General features: G+C 41.8%; 6 protein-coding genes across 11 annotated transcripts; 3 read left to right on the top strand and 3 right to left on the bottom strand.

Moving 5' to 3' along the window:
* Window positions 1–25: 25 nt before the first annotated feature.
* LOC135942858 (exosome complex component RRP43-like) lies at window positions 26–1499 on the top strand. Its single transcript, XM_065489192.1, has 7 exons — window positions 26–157; window positions 222–258; window positions 347–484; window positions 657–951; window positions 1011–1131; window positions 1186–1289; window positions 1342–1499. Exons 1-7 carry the CDS (start codon window positions 141–143, stop codon window positions 1452–1454), a joined length of 825 nt encoding a protein of 274 aa, XP_065345264.1. The 5' UTR covers window positions 26–140; the 3' UTR covers window positions 1455–1499.
* Window positions 1488–8416, bottom strand: LOC135942851 (transcription factor SPT20 homolog). 2 transcript variants are annotated; one of them, XM_065489179.1, is made up of 15 exons: window positions 8250–8416; window positions 8019–8180; window positions 6910–7266; window positions 6643–6855; window positions 6467–6589; window positions 5700–5959; window positions 5416–5644; window positions 5164–5362; window positions 4525–4944; window positions 3276–3550; window positions 3187–3216; window positions 2824–3088; window positions 2678–2757; window positions 1758–1943; window positions 1488–1698 (listed from the first exon to the last, which is right to left on the bottom strand). In XM_065489179.1, the coding sequence occupies exons 1-15, from the start codon at window positions 8277–8279 to the stop codon at window positions 1597–1599; spliced, it is 2931 nt and encodes a 976-aa protein (XP_065345251.1). In that variant the 5' UTR covers window positions 8280–8416; the 3' UTR covers window positions 1488–1596. The 2 variants fall into 2 exon arrangements, with proteins under 2 accessions (XP_065345251.1, XP_065345252.1); XM_065489180.1 differs by lacking the exon at window positions 3187–3216.
* Window positions 8417–8455: 39 nt separating this feature from the next.
* Rrp45 (exosome complex component Rrp45) lies at window positions 8456–10371 on the top strand. Its single transcript, XM_065489191.1, has 8 exons — window positions 8456–8573; window positions 8709–8829; window positions 8888–8982; window positions 9036–9258; window positions 9319–9539; window positions 9594–9815; window positions 9875–10137; window positions 10193–10371. The coding sequence occupies exons 2-8, from the start codon at window positions 8764–8766 to the stop codon at window positions 10234–10236; spliced, it is 1134 nt and encodes a 377-aa protein (XP_065345263.1). The 5' UTR covers window positions 8456–8573; window positions 8709–8763; the 3' UTR covers window positions 10237–10371.
* Window positions 10372–11268: 897 nt separating this feature from the next.
* Sap30 (SIN3-associated polypeptide 30) lies at window positions 11269–12580 on the bottom strand. Its single transcript, XM_065489195.1, has 4 exons — window positions 12416–12580; window positions 12173–12349; window positions 11896–12111; window positions 11269–11840 (listed from the first exon to the last, which is right to left on the bottom strand). The coding sequence occupies exons 2-4, from the start codon at window positions 12344–12346 to the stop codon at window positions 11712–11714; spliced, it is 519 nt and encodes a 172-aa protein (XP_065345267.1). The 5' UTR covers window positions 12347–12349; window positions 12416–12580; the 3' UTR covers window positions 11269–11711.
* A 191-nt stretch (window positions 12581–12771) lies between these two features.
* On the top strand, window positions 12772–15114 carry BHD (Birt-Hogg-Dube). Its single transcript, XM_065489183.1, has 10 exons — window positions 12772–12954; window positions 13099–13182; window positions 13299–13454; window positions 13507–13731; window positions 13786–13925; window positions 13984–14216; window positions 14269–14420; window positions 14495–14714; window positions 14765–14867; window positions 14921–15114. The coding sequence occupies exons 1-10, from the start codon at window positions 12844–12846 to the stop codon at window positions 15069–15071; spliced, it is 1575 nt and encodes a 524-aa protein (XP_065345255.1). The 5' UTR covers window positions 12772–12843; the 3' UTR covers window positions 15072–15114.
* LOC135942853 (uncharacterized) lies at window positions 15098–19700 on the bottom strand. 5 transcript variants are annotated; one of them, XM_065489185.1, is made up of 6 exons: window positions 19500–19700; window positions 18978–19414; window positions 18286–18354; window positions 17929–18066; window positions 17092–17546; window positions 15098–15812 (listed from the first exon to the last, which is right to left on the bottom strand). In XM_065489185.1, the coding sequence occupies exons 1-6, from the start codon at window positions 19539–19541 to the stop codon at window positions 15490–15492; spliced, it is 1464 nt and encodes a 487-aa protein (XP_065345257.1). In that variant the 5' UTR covers window positions 19542–19700; the 3' UTR covers window positions 15098–15489. The 5 variants fall into 5 exon arrangements, with proteins under 5 accessions (XP_065345257.1, XP_065345256.1, XP_065345259.1 ...); XM_065489184.1 differs by having other exon boundaries at window positions 18978–19417; window positions 19500–19699; XM_065489187.1 differs by lacking the exon at window positions 17929–18066 and having other exon boundaries at window positions 18978–19417; window positions 19500–19699.
* Between the last annotated feature and the right edge of the window lie 841 nt (window positions 19701–20541).

The following is a 20541-nucleotide window of genomic DNA, read 5'->3' as shown; positions in this document are numbered from 1 at the left end:
GAACACGAAATAAACAAACAGTACAAACACACGTGGCGCTACCTCTTAAGTTGCAATTTGTGATCTGTTTGTGTTCTTAAAAGTTTAATATTGACCAGATATTGAAAGGTTGAGCAAATAATATTTGCCGCAAACCACATATGTCGGTCCACATCAAGTATGGAGAATAATTAATTTACTTATTAATTCCAAAATATTAATATCTATCTATCATTCTTTAGGACTATCCATCCCATGAAATACATGCGGGACTTTTTGGTAAATCATATCTAGTTGCACACAAATCCCTTTTGTCACCTCTTTACACTATAAATAAATAAATAATTCTGTTTTTGTTTGGATTTAGGCCCGAAACATACGGCCTGACGGGAGAAAATTGTCCGAGGTTCGTCCCACAGCTATAAACGTCGGTTCCATAAGCACTGCTGATGGGTCTGCTCTTGTAAAGATCGGAAACACTGTAGTGATATGCGGAATTAAAGCTGTAAGGATTAAGTTACGCTTGATATTTTTCTATGAGGAATTCTTATTTCAAAGCTTGTTCTCTCTATAAACTAAAAATATTCTAGAGCAAAACATTGTAATCTATCTAAAAATTTTATTGCACATCATGTCATATTTATTTAGATGGAAGAATTAAATTGATTACTTTTTAGGAACTGACTGTACCTAATGCTGAGAATCCCAATGAAGGGTTCGTCATTCCAAACGTAGAGTTACCTCCTCTCTGCTCTCCTCAATTCAAGAGTGGGCCCCCAGGAGAGACAGCACAAGTCAGCAGTCAATTCTTGGCTGATATCTTGGTGAACTCCAAGTGCGTGGATCTACAGTCCCTCTGCATTATGCCAGATAAGCTCGCGTGGGTCCTCTACTGTGACCTCATTTGCCTTGATCATGATGGCAGCGTCCTGGACGCTTGCGTAGCAGCTCTTGTATCTGCTCTGTGTACAGGTATAGAAGTAAATTTTATATACCAACATAGGTTTTCAGCAGTGTGTTTCCCTCTTTAGTCACTCTGCCAGAAGTTAAATTTGACGCCATCACCAAAAACAAAACAGTGGAGTTGGAAAAGCGGAGACCGCTGACCCTGATATGTTTCCCGTTTGCCAGTACTTTCGCCACTTTTGATGAGTATGATATCATAGTTAAAGATTATCAGGCATTAATTTCGTTGCGCATTAACAGGAATTCCATTCTTGCGGACCCATCGGAGGAAGAGGAGTCCTTATGTTCTGGGACGATATCAATTGTAACATCTGGAGATAGCTTGTACTCTGTTCATAAACCAGGTACTAAAAGATCGCCAATAGTCTGTAGAAAAATCATGACGATTTATTTTAGGTGGCTGTCAGCTCAGTGAAAATCGTCTGAGTGAGTGCATTAGTAAAGCACAGAAGCGGTCTCTAACCTTGAGAGGGATGGTGGAAAAGTCTATGGAGTCTATCAAGAGTTGAAATTGTTAAGCAGCAAATTAATAAAACATCCAATTTCTTCATCAATGTGGCGGGTTTTAATAAAATATCAACTAATAATAAATACAAATGCACTGTCGACGAGTAAAAAGAACGTTTTTTTGTTAGTATCGCAAACAGTCGGTCATTTAGGCTCAGCAGCACTGGAGCGGCGTCGGGGCTTCACATTCACCTTCTGGTTCAAACACTGCTGCAGCTGAGGGTGCTTTTGTAAAGTCAACTGCAGCTGAATGCAAAAAAGTCAGTTAGCAAAACCAAGGCAGATAGTATCATGATTGCAAGTACCTGCTGCTGTGGCGTCAGAGCCATAACTGGCTGTCCAAGCGCAGCTTGCAAGCTTGATTGGGGGGTTTGCCCCTGCAACTTCACAGTGGTAGTGTTTGTGGGACTCCTTTGAATGAGCCTACTGCGTTGAACTTGTCCTGGTATTGCTCCCAGCAACTGGATAGGTTGTGGGTTGGTTTGGGTGAGCTAAATGAGATAAAAAATTTAGCAATGAGAGCTTAATTGCGTTAAGCAAAAATATCAACCAATTCTAGCTGACAGTGAGTGAAAAATGGGATAAGAGAATGTAAAAAACACCCTAATTAATTTTAGTAAGATGAGCCACTGGTGAACAGAATGGCATTAAAGTTACGATTTTTAGGTATGCAAATTTCTCACAGATTTTCACTCGTAGACATAAATTAATAATTAACAGCTCATTAAGCGGATTTTTATTCTAAATTTTATGTAGCAGTTACAACTGTTAACTTAAATCAAAGGAATACTATTTGTGTGACAAATAACTTCAAAATAAATTATTAGCTATGAATTTTTAGCTGCTGTAATTTTTATTTTCTGATCTTAAATGTATGACTTTGGCAAGAATAAACAACAATATAACTGCTCACTGCTGTTAATACAAGAAGGTAGGTAGAGTAATAGCATTAGTTTATCAATTTAAATAGCGTTTAAAATGTTGACTATCATATTATTACACGCTTTGTATAAAGACATCCAAGTTTTTCTAGGACAACCAAAGAAATTTTTAAAATCTAGCCAATATTTATATCCCGGTTTTCGCATTTAAGAACTTTGAAATTTGAAATCTGTAGACAGTGAATATATTTTAAATTCCAGATTTTTTTAATAAATTTTCTTATTTTTGGCTACATTCCCTTTGCTAACAAGACCAATTAGAATCAAAACTTTCAATTATGTACCTGAGGGATAGCCATTGGACTGGTAGGCCTAAGTCCTTGACTTAGAGCAGTCTTTACTCCAGCTGGCGCCATAACTTGAGCTATTAGACGAAACACGATGGAATTAGATTGGATTCATGTCAGATGAAGTATATAAGTGAACTCACCAACAGGAAGAGACAAAACTTGACCAGTCCCAGCCATTGTGTTGGCTGTTAGCAGCATGGTATGGTTGGCAGGGCTGACATTCAAGGTGCCGAGTTGGGTAGTGATGGGCTGGGGAGAGGGAGCCGGCGCTACCACTGAGGGAGAGGTCAGCGTGGCCGTGTTTGCTATTGGCAAGGTGGGGACAATCACACCAGAAGGTTGCACAGCATTTTGAGAAACATTAAGGGAGAGAGATATGGGATTTGGCAATCCTGGTATGGAAACCTGCAAGCAAGGAAACCATATTATTCGACCTGCTTCCAAATATCAGATTAAGCAATCATTTCAAAAAAGCCAAACAAAAGAGGAAATCAAGAACTCACAAATTCCCATGCATCCATAATTTCAGTCTCCTGCCATTAAACAAGAGCGATCAACTTCTGTTTTTGATTGAGTAGATTTGCAAACTCACCTGAACATTCTGAAAAGCTGGAACGCGCGCCATAGCTTCCTGCAGACTGGCTAGGTGCAAATTTAAGTTTGACACTGATGACACCGAAAGGGTTGAGGGACTTGACATAGGTGATGGGGTGATTGGCTTAGGACTTTGAGAGGTAGCCACTGGCGACGGAGGAGTGGGCGCAGGTCCCACGTAAGCAGGAACAACAGTTGGGCTTGTGAGTTTCTCAAGAAGCACTGATGTGTTGTTTGTGGAACTAGGCATCGGATTATCAGCAGATGGGGTACCTGAATTGGCACGAGGATCGATTTAAAGTCAAAGACGAATTTTATACGCACAATTTTATAATATTTATAGAAGTTTTAGCGCTCTCCACGCAATTTTCAGGCTTTCATATTTTCATAAAATAATTTTGAAAGGAAACCCAGTGCTGAATGTTTCATTTTGCCTTACCATCCTGGCAATAGGAATCAATTGTAGATGCTAGAGAATTGACTTTTCCTGGCTCACAATCAGATGTCACAAATTAACTGCCCACAACTACTAATTAAATTTTATTTCATTATGTAGTAAAAACGGTTAAATCTATACATGTGGCTAATTGGTCTTTGACACCATCAAACTTCACTTTTAAAATTTAATTAACGTTATGGCTCCACTCTGGGCAGAAAAATAATTCAGCAAGGTTAGCTATTTGTGAAAATTCTACCAGGAAAAATTAAATAAAACGTTATCGCACTGAACAGCTGCTGCTTCTGACCCACAGACCTCATAAGTAGTACTTTACCTCCAAAACAAAATTCGCAATCACAATATTAGCTGCAGAGGATTCTAAATCATCCAGAATTAATTTTCCGCGTATAGCAGTCTTTCGCTTTTTTAAACTTAAAGATTAACCTGCGCGTGTGTATTTCTTTCTTTTTATTCATCTATTTAAAACTGTCAGCCATGCCAGCAAAAATGCTGCAAAAATGTGATGATGTATTTTTAATTTGATCTTGACAACTATTCAAAAGTCATTGTAAATATTCCGACTTAATGAATAAAGCAAAATTTGAATTTGAATTTGCTCAGCCACCAGGCTAAAATTCGGCCTCAGCAAGACAGCTAGCCGCCTCAAATTATGCATCTAGCACCTCTAGTTCAATTTAATTTTCATTGGCACTGTTTCGCTAGTAATTTCAAGACAATAAAATTGATATTGTTTTTAAGGAAAAAATTTGATAACAGTATGGAGAGCTGTACAAACCGAGCAATTTACCTGCTAAGAGCGCAGAGAGCCCAGGCATGGCCATGCCCAGGTTGGATTCCTGCTGTACTTGAACTTGAGGAGATTGTTGTTGCTGAGGCGTTAGTGGTTGGCTGATTTGCTGAGTTTGTTGAGGCGACATCTGTCTGTGCTGCGGGCTGTTCTGAGTGAAGGCAGGGCGTAGGGTGGCAACCATTTTGTTAGGCACCGCATAAGAAAAGTTAACAAAAGGCTGAGCAGGGGCGATCACCGGAGGAGCATTTAGTTGCGAAGTCAACGCTGACATTCGCGCTGGTTGAGGAGAGAGCAGACTTTGTTGAGGAGATGCTTGAGGGGTGATCTGCTGCACCGGTGCATTCAACCGGGCAGTAAGCAGGGTATTGCTGGGCCTGCGGCCCTTTTGGGCGATTTGTTGTGGCACTGCATTTGCCGCTGAAATAAAATAAGGTTCCATTATTGGCATTTTCAAACATTTACTTTCAATTTAGAAGGATTTTTTTAATTTAGGCCAGGCAAAATCCCACCAAGCTACCTAACTGGCCGTTGTCAGCCCGACTTTTCAATACTAATCCACTATGTGGTATGTCTCACAATTATTCGGCAATCAGAGTAATGTAAACAAACGCTCGTCTCTAAACAAGACTGTTTTACCTGCTGCCTGTTGTTGAAACTGCTGCGCAGAATTCATCAGACTTGTGGCCAAAGCACTTATGGCAGCACTGGTTGCGTTGTTGTGCCTAGTGGGAGACACAGGTTTCGTTGGACTCGTTTGAACTCGGACTATTGGCGGCGGCGGCGGCTGCTGTTGTTGTTGAAGTGCTTGCTGCTGTTGCACCAGTGATAGAGGCACCTTTTTAAATGGAAACTAATGGTTGAAGCAAATATATACTTGACAGTATTTACCCCTAGAATAGGATTACTCAACGCAGAAGGTTTGTGCATGGCAAGCGGGTTTATTGCCATTTCCTCTAATTTATTCTCTTCTTCCTTCTTTTCCCATGTATTAGTCACAGTGGGAGGCATTCCCGGCACAATGTGAGTGATAGTTACTAATTTTCTCCCTTCCTCAGTGAAAATTTCACAAAATTGGTCTATATACTTTTTGGCGTGCCACTGTGTTCCCAAAGAAAATCTGCAATAAAAAACTGGTGAGTGCTTCAATTGGCAGGCAATAATCTAGGGCTGACCTGCATGACGCTCCATTTTTCTGACCCTCTTTGAAATCGCGATCGACATACAGCTCTCCAAAATATTCCGTTGTCGACGGTCTCTGCAGCAAACTCAGTTTTATGTGATAAACTCTGCCTTGAGCTCTTTCTGTCTGGAGAATATATTCTTCAACCAGTTGTGGCAGACATTCGCTGGACTGGGGAGGCCCTTCCAATATTTTATCTGCCAGGCGAAGCACTTCTGCTGGGTCTGGTGGCGCGACATAACCATTGGACATCTGGAAGAGAAAAGTGGCTGATTTAAAGGAAGATCAGTGTAGTTTGCATATGAAGTCCAAAAACCTTTAAGCCCCATGCAGAGTCTGGTTGGTTTACACGTCTTTCAGAAATAAAATTTAAGAGAAAAACTTTTCTTTTAATCAAAATCTGCTGAATCCAGGGTTTTTCTGCAAAATCCAAATCTTGACGTGACAAAAACCAGGGTTGCAATTAAGAAACACAAGTTTTTACTAGCCTAACTTTGGACTCTGGTTTACACAAGTAAAATGCCTAATTTCTGTGAATTGTGAATTTTCAATAAATATATTCAACCACAAAGAGCGCTGGGGTGAACAGAATAGTCGGCTCCAAATCTCTACTTTTCTTTACATGAGCGCAGTAGTTTAAAATCAAGTTTCTTCTTCCAAATTAATGATGGTATTGATACTCAAAGAGGTGTTTGAAACACACGCTTTTCAGCAATGATTTAGTCCTACCCTGGAATGATCAGGATAATAACAACTAACCTGTGGGGGCAATTTGACAGGCTGCGTTGGTCTGTTTCGAGGCCGCTTCTCCAAGTGACGCAATAAGGGTGTGCTGCATGAATTCAGATACTGACTCAACCTTCTTCGCTTATTTATCGCAGTCTGCATCAAGCTCATTAGAATCATGTTACTGTGCATAAGAGAACACAACATACCTGAGAGTATTTTCGAACGAGTCTTCGCAGTGGTGGCGAACTAAGATCAAGGCCTTGGTAATGAGCTCTAGCATTTCGAACAGCCACTGAAGGAGATGGATCAAGACAAAGGGGACCCTGAGTGGCCAATATCAACTGGCTCTCGATCTCCATCTTCTCCTGCGCAGTCCAGTTGCCCTCGCTTGTCAGCTGGTTGATATCACACAGCAAGCTCTACGAATTAAATGTTGAAGAGAAAAATTTGGCACAGGGATGGGCCACAATAACCTGATCAGTAGGCTTCAAAAGAACAAATCGGGCGTGTCCCGCTGGGCAGTGCCTCATGTCCATTATCTCAGCCACGACGCAGCCTGCGTAGAACAAAGGCACTGAACTGTCCTCAAGCAGATCTGCAATGGCCGGGGGCAACTCCTCTCGGTCTATGTATGGCAGCAGCTCATCCTCGTCATAAGTTGACACGATCGTGGGTGACACCTTGGTTTCGCCTGAAGGGTAGGCTGAATTGCGGCCGCTGGCATCCTTGATGGACACCTTATAGCCCTGGTCGCCAGGGAAAAGCCGCACCAACAAAGTGCCCAATCCCTCCCGCGCTACTAGCTTCTTTAACAGCCGAGACGGGCATGGCTGCAGAAAAATGTTTTGTTTGCATCAGCTACAGGTAAGGTAAATAACAATTTTATCATATCTTCTGCTTAATCGTGTCCTTTTAACCTTGGGTAAAGTTAAATTTAAATATATTTCAGAGAGAAATAAAATATTTGACTTAAAACTTAGTCTTAACACAAAGGAGGCACTTTCCAAAATAATTAACGCTTCATAATTAAGCCAAACTCAAGGAATTACTAATAAAGTGCAGATCAACAACCAATTATAACAATTAAAATTAATTATCAGATCCATACATTAGACTATTCAATAATCTATTATTCTCTTTTATAGGGAAACCTGCACGTGTGCACGTGGTTAATCTGAATAAATATTTAAATTTTCCTATGCATAAATAGTAAATCCTGAAGATGAAATAAGACTGCAATTATTTTCCATCAATTTTTATCTCAATGAATTTTCATTTAGAGAGATCTCTTAAGCGTCGTGGTGAGTAAAGCAGAGGCGATTTTTCAAGCGTAGTCTCGAGTTGTAAACAAAAACAACAAACCAAGCTTAAACTTTGAATGTATTTGTGATTTCATGTGTAAAACGAAAAAAAATCATTAAAAATTAAAAAAACAATCTATTTGAAATTCATCGGGCCTTAACCTCGAATGAGGGCAAAAGCTGGCGAATCGGTACTTACGTGACCGCGAAAAGCGGTCACGTTGGACTGCGAGGGCCAGGTGAATTCTGCATTAGAGGTGTTACGTGCAGCGAGTACGAACCTTTTTGGTCGTGCCCTCCTCCCTGCAGAGCTGGAAAAGGCGCTCGTCTACCGAGTTCAGAAGGGTCGGCCGCTGCGGGGACGAGCAACTTTCGTTCGAGCCCGAGGAGGAATCCCCTGAAGAGCCTGGCGAGGCGTGGTAATACTGCGAGTACCCGTAGCTCTGGAAACACCACATTTTGAGTGGGACCGGGACGGGCAGGGGCCCATACCAGACCCCAGCAAAGCTTACCTCAGCCGCCTCGAACGCGAGGCTCTGCATGGCTTCAAGCCCGGGTCACCGCATCCCAAAGGCACCCTGACAAACACGCAAGAATCAAGCAGAAACAGCAGCACGAGTTTACAAACATCAGGCAGGTCGGTTCAGTGCTCTGTGTGCAGTGCACATCACATCGGCTCTTGTTTCTTGCTTGTCACGAAGTGCACACTTTCGCCCACAGGTGGCCGTACTCTCGAGCCCGGCACTGTGAAAACGCCGACCACATGACATGTGTTAGCTCCTTGCTCCTTCAACAACAACAAATTTCATCTGTTAATCATAAATTGATAAAAGCTGGTTCGTAAATATTTTGTATCGGTTTATTTTTATTAATTACTTTACACATTTTTCTAACAGATCAGCTGTTTGTTTATCATCCAATTTAATTAAATAAATTATGTTTCAATAATTAAATCATTTTATAAATTCCAGGTCTGCAGCTCTCTTCATTTATCTAGATTTGCCAGATTTGCCTTGATTCATAAAAATGAAAGAACCCATTATTTCAAATTGCGAGAAGGCCTTCTTGTTAGAAGCGATATCCGAAAGCAGGGTAAGATTCAATAATATTGCGTTTACTCAGGACAGATTAAACTGAACTTTTAATTCAGCGTCTCGATGGTAGAGGAATGTTTGACTATCGGGACCTCAGCATCAGATTTGGCAAAGACTATGGATGTTGCGAAGTCTCCATGGGGCAAACAAGGTTGGATTTGTTTTAAAAACGTGTATTGACATTTCTGACAAATCGGCACGCAGGGTGCTGGGCCAGGTCTCTTGCGAAATCCAGCAACCAAAGGCGACGAGACCCAACGAAGGGCTGTTGCTCATCAATGTAGGTCTCTCGCCGATGGGTGCTCCCCATTTTGAGACGGGCAGGCAGTCGATCTCTTCCATCCAACTGAATAGGCTGCTAGAAAAGTGCATCAAGGACTCTAAATGCATTGATTTGGAGTCCCTCTGCATCGTGGCAGAAGAAAAGGTTTTAGCTTTTAGAGATTATTGCTGCTGGCACTGCAATGTTGAAATAATTTATTTCCAGGTGTGGTGCATTCGGCTAGATTTGAACATTCTGAACCACGAGGGAAACCTCATTGACTGCGCCTCGGTGGCTGCGCTAGCCGCTCTTTCACATTTCCGCCGACCTGATGTGGAACTGACCAGCGAGGGACTTATAATTTATGAGGCAGCAGTAAAGGAGCCAATTCCCCTTGGAATCAAACACACGCCAATTTGTGTGTCTTTTGCCATATTTAATAAAGGGTAAATTAAACTGACAATTTATTTTCAGTTAATTGCAAAAAAATGTGAATTTAGGAAAAACATAGTAGTTGACCCTTCTGAATTAGAGGAACGAGTGGCGGAGGCAGAGTTCACACTGGGAGTGAATGGGTACAAAGAATTGTGCGGGGTGCACCTGAGTGGCAGCACCCAGTCAGGCCCAACAATTGTGAGGCAGTGCGCCAACAAGGCCCTCAAAAGAGCTGTGAGTGTGGTCGCTCTGATTAAGGAGACTCTGGCTAAAGACTCAGAACTGAGGTACAATTATTTATCTGAAGTAATTTTTCACAATCCTTAAATAATTTCCTAATTTTTAGAGGAAGTAATACAGAGAGGGGATTTGTGGAGTGTGTCCGGCAAGGAACTATCACCTCTCATGGCACCCCAAAAATTTGCCTTCCCATTAAACACAAGCTTCCTGTTGAAACTATGGAAGCTAGCCATGAAGATGAAAGTAGTTGTGATGAAGTTGAAGTCATCGGCTCTGGAACTGTAGAGCTGAAAAACTCGTCAGTTTTGGCGACGGACACTGCTGAACAAGTGATGGAAGTTGAAGCAAAGCCAAAAGTTGAGGAAATTTGTAAGTAGCTAAATATTATTAAGTACGTTTTGTTTATAATTATTTTTTTCTACAGCTCTGTCAGACGATGAAAATGAGGTTCAAATTCTCTCAGATTAGCAAAACTTTCAGTTTAATTTAAAGCTAAATTAAGTAGGGAATTAAGACCAATTGTTGATGTAATTCAAAGCTCAAAGATCACACTTCTGCTAATTTATGTTGTACTGAATGAATAAATTTTTTAAATCAATGTGATATCTTGGTCCTCATTGCTATCAAAATTTTCTTCACATTAATTTTAATTTTTAATAGGGGAAACGTAATATAAATTATTTTAAGATTAATAAATAAATACACAATCAGGTTTTATCTTTGTATTAAAGGTAAGCTGAATACCTCTATTCTTGTGTGGCTAATTATTTTTGGATGGCTAGCTAATAGTGAAATGTATGTGAAGAAAAATCAAGTAAACCATTCTCGCACAGTAGACATTCCGTTTTTCTTAAATTTAAAGAAAGATTATCGTTTCGGCTTTACGAAAATGTAACGTAAACTTTACTCTCCTTAGAATGCCTGAACAATGTGGGCCAATTCGTGGGTTATTACTATTCATTTGATGATCGCAAATTAAGATGAGCCAGTGGAGTGGCCAAAACCAAAGCCTACATTTTGGCCACTCCACTGGCTCATCTTAATTTGCGATCATCAAATGAATAGTAATAACCCACGAATTGGCCCACATTGTTCAGGCATTCTAAGGAGAGTAAAAGCAACTAGGAGATATTTGAGCTGTAAGGGGATCTAATACTGGCTGCCTAATGACAGGGATTGCAGAAAGGTGGTTATATTTGAGTGACTTGAAATGGTTAAATAGCTCAACGGACTGGGAGATGCACCGGCGCCGATTCACCACGTTTTGCTGGTTTCCGCATCGTTCCATCGGCTTTAAGGACAAATTTCTGGCGTTTCAAAAAATGACCTCAGTACGGGAAGGCGAAAAGATGAGCCCAAGCTCCTTTGCTGCTACTCAGTTCCCGTGTTATCCGCTCAGTGATGTTATTAAGATCCAGTAAGCTCATCACCCACAGGAAGTGCTGAGCAGGGGCTTTAAATAAATAATTTTCCTATCTTATTTACCATGAAAACAAAACCTTTTTTGAATTTTTGATTACTTCCTATATTATTTATTCATATTTTCTATTCATTTGTCATCAATTTAATCATGGGTGGTGCATTAGCAAAAGGTCAGAAATATTTCAAAATTAATTTGGTCTCAAATGCACTGCCTTTGACGAGTCAAATAGGATTAAAATAGCAACAAAGTAAATAAAGAACAATAATTGCTGGGTTGACAAACACTGGGTGTGATTCCAAGTTATAAAAACCTGGGCACGCATTAGGGTGCGCAAAGATTCATAACATAAAGCTGATTTCGCATCCACAATTTCTATAAAAACAGTGAGGCATGTTTACTTTGCAGGCGGTAATGCAAGTAACACAGTAAAGCTACAAAATGAAATTTGGCCTATATTTCAACAGGATAAGTCAAGAAGTCCGTTTAAAATTAAGGTTCACTTATTTTCTCCCTTTGCGAGTCACACAGGTTCAGATGAGAGTCCGTTCTTTTGGTCGAGTTTGTTTCCATTAGATTTAACTGTGTAAATGAAAAACGTAGTGACCTCTTTTTCCGGTACCGAAATGGACTTGAAGTGATTCATTAGGATCTGTAAAAGAAGCGTAAAGATGAAATAATGTTCAACTGATTTCCATTCTACTTACTTCTGCGAGCTGCGATTTGCTCGGGGCCGGTCTGGACTGCAGTTTGAAGTGACGCTTATATCTGCGGAGAGTGTTAACCTGCAATTGGGACAGGTCAACTTCAGGTACTTCAGAGTCGGTTCCATTTGAATCTTCTTCAGAGTCTTTGCGCCGCCGCTTTGTTCTCGCACACTGGATCATCGTTTTGTGGAATTCACAAATATAATTGTGCCGGGCCTGCGAAAAAGTAAAAACAAAATTAACCATTTGATTTATTAATTTTACGAAAATTACTCACAGTGTCGTCAATGTGTAGCCTTAACCGTCTCTGGGCTACTATTTTCTGGATTCGCTTGCTGTAGGAAGCGTTTCCGGCCACCTTATTGCATCGTTCTCCCTCGTCGATCAGGCAGCAAAACTGATTTGAAGGCCCTCGAGAGTCCTCCTCCCCAGTACTGCAGCCGTTGTTCATGCCCTGAAAGCGAAAGGAATCAGCTATAGCTTATTCTCAATTTGATTGATTTCAACTCTGTCTTCAAACCTCTTTCTTCAAGGAAACCTTTCCAAAATGGAAATTATCCTGCTGAATTAGCAGAAGGAGCAAGTAGCAATGATAAATCCGTTTTTTTCTGCACAGGAATAAGACAAATCTCGGACGAAAGTTGCGGCATAAGCACGAACACGCGCTACTTGGCTTTCTTTTCCGAAACCTCCAAAACACAAGCAACACAACACAAACCTGGCTGGGTCGGTGACGTCATGCGCGTATGTTGTGGAGCTTGCCAAGCCTACTTCTCGGACGGAACCAATAGCTGTGATGCTATCATCCATTCAGCGAATCAGAGGTGATCAGAGGATTTTGTTTTGTTGATCACAACACTATCACGGGACCTTGGTCACCAGCTGTAGTTGTAGCCAGTTGTAGCTGTGTTAGACGCACAATTTCAGACAAGAAATGAGGTGCTTGAAATGAATGCTGTCATCACAATTAACCATTTTTGTGAGGTCCACGGGCCAAAGGTTTTGTTCTGCACGCAAACCTTCCACTCGTCAGCCCCTTTTGATCCTGAAACATTGCAGGTCATTTCCACAATATTTTTTTCTTGAGAAAAATAATTACACATATAAACTGAATTTTCCAACGAACCCATTGAAAAAACTGATAGTTTAAAAGAAATTAAATTTCATAACAATGTTAAAAATCTAATCATATTTTCATATTAGCAAGGAGAAAATGCAAAAGTGCGGAAATTCTATGGAAATTTAGAGCTATTGAGAACTAGCCCAGGAGTTGTCCCTTCTTGCGAGGTAATGAAATAGATAGTCACTATAATTTTGTCCTTAAAATGCGTGTTTTGAAATTTAAACTGCCATTTTTAATACGAATTTGATATAATGTGTAATAATTAAATTTTTTACTTAAGGCATGCAGATCATTGGATGCTAAAATTTCTGGCTACCTAAGTAGCGACCATGAAAACAGAACCAGCTATCTGAGTGGCCAAAACTCAATTGTACCTAGTGTGTGTAGTTTGGCCAATCAAGCGTGCCTTCGGTCCTTGAGCTGTGAGACATCAAAGGTGATGCGTTTTAACTAAAAACGGTAGTCAATAATTATGCTGGACATTTCAGGTGTCAAAAGATGAGCCAGAAAAACCAATTTTCTTTGGTGACTGTGACAGAGGGCATGTGCTGTCCATGGCCTTCAGTGTTAAAGATGCACAAGGCAGAGGCTTCCAGAGAAATTTCAGTATTTGTGTGTTGGCAGTGGACGCACTTATGCTCTTGCAATCATGGCCATTTCTTGTGAAACACTTGCAGACAATCATAACTGAATTACAAAATTTAGCTTGGAAGGTGATTGCTTGAAACTTCGCCATATAGTGAAATTGTTACATTAAACTGTATCAGGTGCATGAGAAGGAGCAGGAAGCTTGTCCACAGAGAGCCATGCGATTGAATGCCGGCTCTAAATTGGAAGAGACAAAGTGCAGTAATAAGACTGCAAGATCACTGGCTGAGCTGACTGGCGAACCTCAAGTGTTTTATCAGTAAATAATCCAATTGTCTGTGCTGCTTGAGTTTTAAATTAATATCACTGGTGTGCAGTTTACACTGCTGGTTTGTTTGGCTTTTGAAGGCCGGTGCCAGCAGGCTTCAGGAAAAGCTGATTTTGCCTCCTTTTCTGCGCGACGTCGGGCACTTTGGCGCAGGAGTCGAAACCGAAGAAGGATTCGTCCTAGTGCCCACCTCTGCCAGCATCACTGTCAACTCAGAATCTGCTGAGCACAGGGGTGTTCAAGAGCTGGAAGCGAGTGGTTCATCCACTTATCCTATCATTGGTAGCACTCATTGATTTGAGCCTGAAGATGTGCCTTAAAATCCAGCTTCCAGGACCGACCATACCAGGAGGAATCTCAGAATTGTACTTGCTGATGGGTAGGAACCAGTTTTTGCTAGCTGCTAATTTTCTGCTTGTTGGACATCAGCTGATCATCCAATGCGACTGGCCATCCTTGGCCCACGCTGTGATTCAATGCTTCAAGGTAATGCTAAGATTTAAAGTTAATTAAACTTTGACTGAATGAAAATTCGTTTTCGAAAATTCGACGATTTCCAGTGCATTGTCACGCGAGCATTATTCCAGCCTGAATTCTGGAGTTCAACCTACTTTTCCTCATCCTCATGCACTCTTCTTGGAGTGTCAAGTTCTGTGCGATTGCCATCTCCTCTGCCTTCTAGTGCTGTGTTGATTGAAATTACAAAAGGCGATCAAAATGTGAAATCAAACGGGCAGAGTCTTAAGTTCAGCGTCAAAGCTCCAAAACCACCTGCAAGATGTGAGTGAAAATTTTCACTGATCATTTTGTTTTCCTAATCCTTTCTACAGGGCCAACTCTTTTGACAAAAATGGATAAAGCGCTTCAGAATGACTTCCTGACGCCAATGGCACTTCATTGCCATTTTGTGGCACTTAAAGAAGAATGGCTTAAGTAAGATTGGAGAATTATTTAAAAAAATTTAAAATTGACCGTTTGATTTTTAGCATTTCAAGAACAGTGATGAAAATGCTGCAAACTGGCAAATCTGCCAGTGACTTAACACCCCTAATGACAACCTTCGGAGCTCAGGCTCAAGACTGGCAGCTGATTCGACACTGGGGCGTCATCCACTCAGTTAATTCATTGTCAAATTAGGAACAGAAGTAAATAAAAGTGAAGAGTTGATTTTTATACTGTCTATGACATTATTATTTCTATAAAATACAAGACATATTGATATGATGGCCATTTGAGTGATCACATCACCTTATCTAACGACATAAACCATTATGTTTAGTACTCTTTACATTCTCATTATCATTAGTTAGTAACTTGGTTATTATATAATCATAACCGTGTATAATTGTGTAATAATAATAATAGTTAATGGCATTTTCCCTTCGAATACAGTCCAGATGGTAAGCACATTGTAACTTTTTGCGAGATTCCCTAATGTATTAATGTGTAAACAACAAATTTTTCGGTTACTTTATATTCCGCGCTTGACTAGAGACATTATTGTTTCCTTCCATTCACTCTCCAATCGGGGTGCTCCGCGCGATGCCATCACCGATCATGGATTTTCCATCTTGGGCTGTGTCTCCAGGGGTTGCTGCTGCTGCTGCGGTGGTGGCTGCTGTTGTGGTGGTGGCGGAGGCTGCTGCTGAGGAGGCGGGTGCTGCTGCTGTTGCTGCTGCGGATGCTGCTGGAAAGGGCTGTGGGGCGGCGGAGGAGGCGTCGGAAGCGGGGGCGCGATTGGATGGCGTCTCACGTAAGGAGCAAACACGGAATCACAAACATAGTCCCACGGGAATGCTGGCTGCTGTTGCTGCGCTGGGGGCTGTTGCGGCACCAAAAAGTGGCTCTCCCACCAGTAGTCACTTCCTTCGACATTAACTGGAAAAATTTAATGGTTAAAATGAGTGATATTGATTTTTTTTTTTTTTTTTGTAATAAATAATAAGGAGATTCAAGGAGGAAGAAGTCACAACAGTGAGTCATCAGTCACCAAAATACAATTTCTTAAGAATCTCTGGCCCAATTAAAAGACCAGAGTTGTTCAAACGTGAACAATTTTGCTTTTAAATGCTAGGTAAATCTTTCACAGCTCTATTGCGCACAAAGAACTGAAGTTTTTATTTTCATTTATTTCTACAGGAGGAGCGGCATATTTGGTAAAGAAATTTCAAAAATTCAGGGTTTAATTGAAACCAAAAATAATTTGCTCCTAAGAATTGAAAATGTGCTCATATCGAGTGTCGCGAGATGTTGAGAAGTCCTCTTGTCCTTTTAACTGTCCATGAACACGTCATGTTCACTTAAAGGTCATTCTAAACTCTGTTGCAATACCACGTGGGATTAACTCTCAGTAGTTGCACGCTCAAAGCAAGTTAGAGAGGATACTTGTTTAACAACTTGAGTTGGACACGCAAAACACGTTGCATAACTATTTCTTATTTAGGAATAGAAAATCATGGGGATTTGTAGAAGACTTCTTCATCTACGCTTGGATAAAAATATAAGATAAATTGGTTCATACTTTGAGTTAGAGGCCATAGTTTTGAATCAAGCTATGAATTTATCAGTATGATCAAGAGGATCCATAAAATGAGAATAACTTCTGCTCCTGTTTCACCTAATTAGTTGTGAATGTACTTAATAACGTTTGGTTACCAAATTTAACATTTAATTTAACTTTTATGGGTCTTTTGGCAGTACAGCAGGCTCTGCTCCAAATATTTTTAGTTTACATAGAATGTAAAAGATGGTAACATTTATTTTAAATACTATGGGGTACATTTTATTACATTAATTCACTTTTCCTTGTCGTCTACAAATCCCTGTAATCATCTTAATACTACTTGCAATTTTATCCTTGATGAGCGAGCAGTTGAGTCAGAAGCGGAGCCAAAAGGTACAACGTAGATTAGTTTGCGTGAGTGAGGTAGGCGTGAGAGGGAGGGGTAGAGGCTAGAGAGCAAATCAGGAAAAACAAAAAAAAAGCTTGTTAATAACAGCTCTTCACCGGGAAAATAATTTAATTATTTCAATCATATTTTCTGCCTCACCGTGAGTGAAAATTTATCAAATTGCATCATAGAATTTATACCAATACAAATAAATATGACCCACCACTTTGTTATGCTAGAAAATTAGGCTGAGGTTAAAGACTAACCTGTTCTTCTAAACGCTTGCTTAGCTGCGTGGTTTGGCGAGGGCGGCGTGTGAAATGGCGTGGGCGGTGGCGCAGGGGGTGGCGAACGCAGCAGCGGGGGCAACGGCTTGCGCGGCACGTACACCGAGAGCGAGGGACAAGCCGAACTTTGCGTGCTGCAGCTCATCCTGCGGCGGCGTTTGATGCCCGCAAACCTGGCCGCCCGCTCCTCCTTGGACTCGTTGGCGAGCCGCTGCTGCTGGCGGATCCGGGCCGCCATGAGTCGCGCGGCTCGCTGCTCGGGCGATTCACTTGCCAGCCGCTGCTGCTGTCGAAGCCGCAGGGCCTCGAGGCGGGAGGCGCGTTTCTCCGGCGACTCGTTGGCAAGGCGGATGCGCTGCCGGTGCCGCAGGTCGGCCAGACGCATGGCACGTTGCTCTGCGCTCTCATTGGCGATTCTCTGCCGCTGCCGGATTCTGAAAAGATACGTCGTTTAGAGACAGCTTGTTAACGCAAGGAAAGTGCAGGGTGTGTAAAATTCTTCAATTTATGAACCTTTAAGCAGGTTTGATGGTTTTCGGGAATATGAAGCAAAAAAAGGTGTGGTAAATCGTAATCTGTGTAAATGTTGCGGTCTTTTTAAGGCCTGAATTTCTCTAGAGTTCAACCTGCTTCAAGAAACCTGAGGCAAACCAGGGGATCTGAACGAACGTTGGAAATAAATATTTAATCTTTTTGTAATGTGAAATTATTTAATTAACTAGAAAACCCTGGGCAGCAAAATTGCATAGTAAATGTTTCGTGCAAGCCCCGATTGGAAGGGAGTGAAAAACCGTGGAAAAAAGAATCAATAATAACCTCAAAGCCTCGAGACGCTTGGCCCTCTGGTCAGGGGTTTCAGTGGCGAGCCTTGATCTCTGTCTTTCCCAGAGGCCAGCCAGTCTGGCGGCCCTCTGCTGGCCCGACTCGTGGGCCAACCGGTAGCGCTGCCTGTCCCTGAGGGCCAGCAGACAAATATTATCCACAGTTACTGGGATCAGTTCAACTCTGATAGCCAATAATATTTTGAAAATTAAAACACGAATGACTTGGCGGCAAATAACATGGAAAAACAAACTTTTCTGCGCAAAGGGAACAACTTTGCTGCCCAGATGCTAACGAAACCAGAAACAGGCAGAACAAAACTTTTCACTGGCAAATCGATATTTCAGTCACCTCAAAGCCTCAAGACGCTTAGCTCTCTCCTCAGGTGTCTCATTAGCCAACCTGAAGCGCTGCCTCTCCCTGAGGGTCAGCAGACATTCAGACAATTAGTCGAAAAGACCATAAAACAAATAAGGAGACTCGACTCAGTGCAACTCAGGCTTCTTGGTTAGTTAATCTTTCGAACTGCCAAAGTGTGTTTTTCTCTCCTTTTTTTTAATTTCCAATGCCAGAATCAATGTTTTGGTACCACAAAACCTGAGTTTTTGGCCGGATGGAAGCCAAAGAGATTGTTCTGAGAGGCCCCTAATGGGAACCAGTCTTAGATCACACCCAATAGGGCCCCTAAGAGTAGGTTGTCATTCATATTTTCATTGGGAAAGTAAAATGAGTTTAATTGAGGATTCAACATAATTGATTAAACTCGAATTTTTAAAATTTAAACATTTCAGTTAAGTAAGAAGTGTGACCAATGCGTAAACAGCCTTTAACATAATAAAATTAAAATGACTTGAACGGAATCCTTAAAATGAAATTCCATTACTGGAAACGGAGTCAATTTTGAACCATTTTGCCCGATCTAAATGGAGCAAACCACCCCTGTGTTCCATGACAGGCGAAAATCACCCTGGCAACCCTCCGGAACCACCCTCTGACCAAATTTGCTGCCCAGCAAGAGGTGGGGGCAATGGGGGCGAGCAGACCTGAGGGCCTCGAGGCGCTTGGCCCGCTGGTCCGGCGTCTCTGAGGCCAGCCGGATGCGCTGTCGCTCCCGGAGGGCGGTGAGACGCGACGCCCGCTGATCGGGGGTCTCGTGCGCCAGGCGGTAGCGCTGGCGTTCCCGCAGCGCCTGCAGGCGGGACGCCCGCTGCTCAGGGCTCTCGCTGGCCAGCCGCAGGTGCTGCTGGATGCGTTGGGCCTCCAGTCTCGCGGCTCGCTTCTCGGGCGACTCGTTTGCTAAGCGGCGCCTCTGCTGCAGCCGGTTGGCTTCGCGGCGAGCCGCCACCGAGTCGGGCGGCCCTGCTGCATGGAGGTTGTTGTTCTCGCCGGGTTGGTGCGCGAAGAAGTCCTGCTGCGAGCACTCGGGGTATTCATAGCAGTCCTGCTTGATCCGCGTCAGTAACGGAGTCGGCTGTGGGAACTGCTGAGGAACCAGACAGGCACCGAGTGTGTGTGTGAGTGAGTGTGTTAAGGCGGGACGCTGTGTCAGTACTGAGATTACTTACGTTGTAGGTCTTCCACAGGTCCTTGGCGCTGGGTGTGAACATCAAGGACCTATCAGAGCTGTAAACACATATCCTTATACGGCGTTCGATGTAAATAACAGCGTATTTGCGAACGCGAGTTGCGCTCTAGAACTTCGCAAACCCATATGAGTACTCCGCCATTTTTAAATTGCTCTTGTGTTTACGCGAGCACTCGCATGGTGCGCAGCGCCACTGTTACTTGTGACTGGCGCTGCAAACTTTTCGCCACTGCAACCGTAAAAGAACGCGAAATTGAGACGTCTGCCGCATGATAGCAGTGCTTTGCGTGTTCTAATTGTAAGCTATGCAACACACTTGTCGTGCTTGTATGACGCGTTGCCTATACTTTGAATGATATAAAAGTTTTCTTTCAACTTTTTTACCATGATAAAATAAAATTCAATTTTAAGTTTCACTACACGTGCTTTTCTTGATAGATGCGTCAATGAAAGGCAGAAGCACGCGAGATTATTATAATTGTCAGAAGAATTAAATGCAGAGGATAGCTGATTAATTGTGAGAGAGTAATCCTCAGCCTTTACTCAGACGGAACATGGGAAACTCATGAATTATTAGAGCTGCAACCAGTAGTTGAAACTAGAACCTTATTCTGAAATGGAAAAATAAACAGCTCTCACTACATATACACCTGCTATACACACCGAGGAAGCTGCATCGAATTCTTCAGACAATTCCTCTGTGCTCTTTGAAAAGTTTAAAATATACATATTATGTTAAGTGGTAAAGATAGTATATATTTGAAATTATTTTTTAAATGGGTTTAATACGTTTGAGATTACAGGATTAATTAAAGAATGACACTTTCTCCCCCTCTTACTGTGCTCAGTAAACAAGAATACTGTATTAATTTATAATAATTCAATTATATTTTATTACGAGAGAGTAATTATTTTTGACAAAGACAGAATCCCGCGCCAAATGATAAGGTCGTCGTTGCTTATATTTTCTTACCCCTGCGTAGGGATTTAAAAAATTGCACATGTTTTGAAGGATCAGAAAA

This window comes from Cloeon dipterum, chromosome 4, assembly GCF_949628265.1.
Source record: "Cloeon dipterum chromosome 4, ieCloDipt1.1, whole genome shotgun sequence".
NCBI classification, from domain to species: Eukaryota; Metazoa; Arthropoda; class Insecta; order Ephemeroptera; family Baetidae; genus Cloeon; species Cloeon dipterum.
The sequence above is the reverse complement of the archived record's forward strand: the minus strand, read 5'-3'. Positions and strand labels throughout refer to the sequence as shown.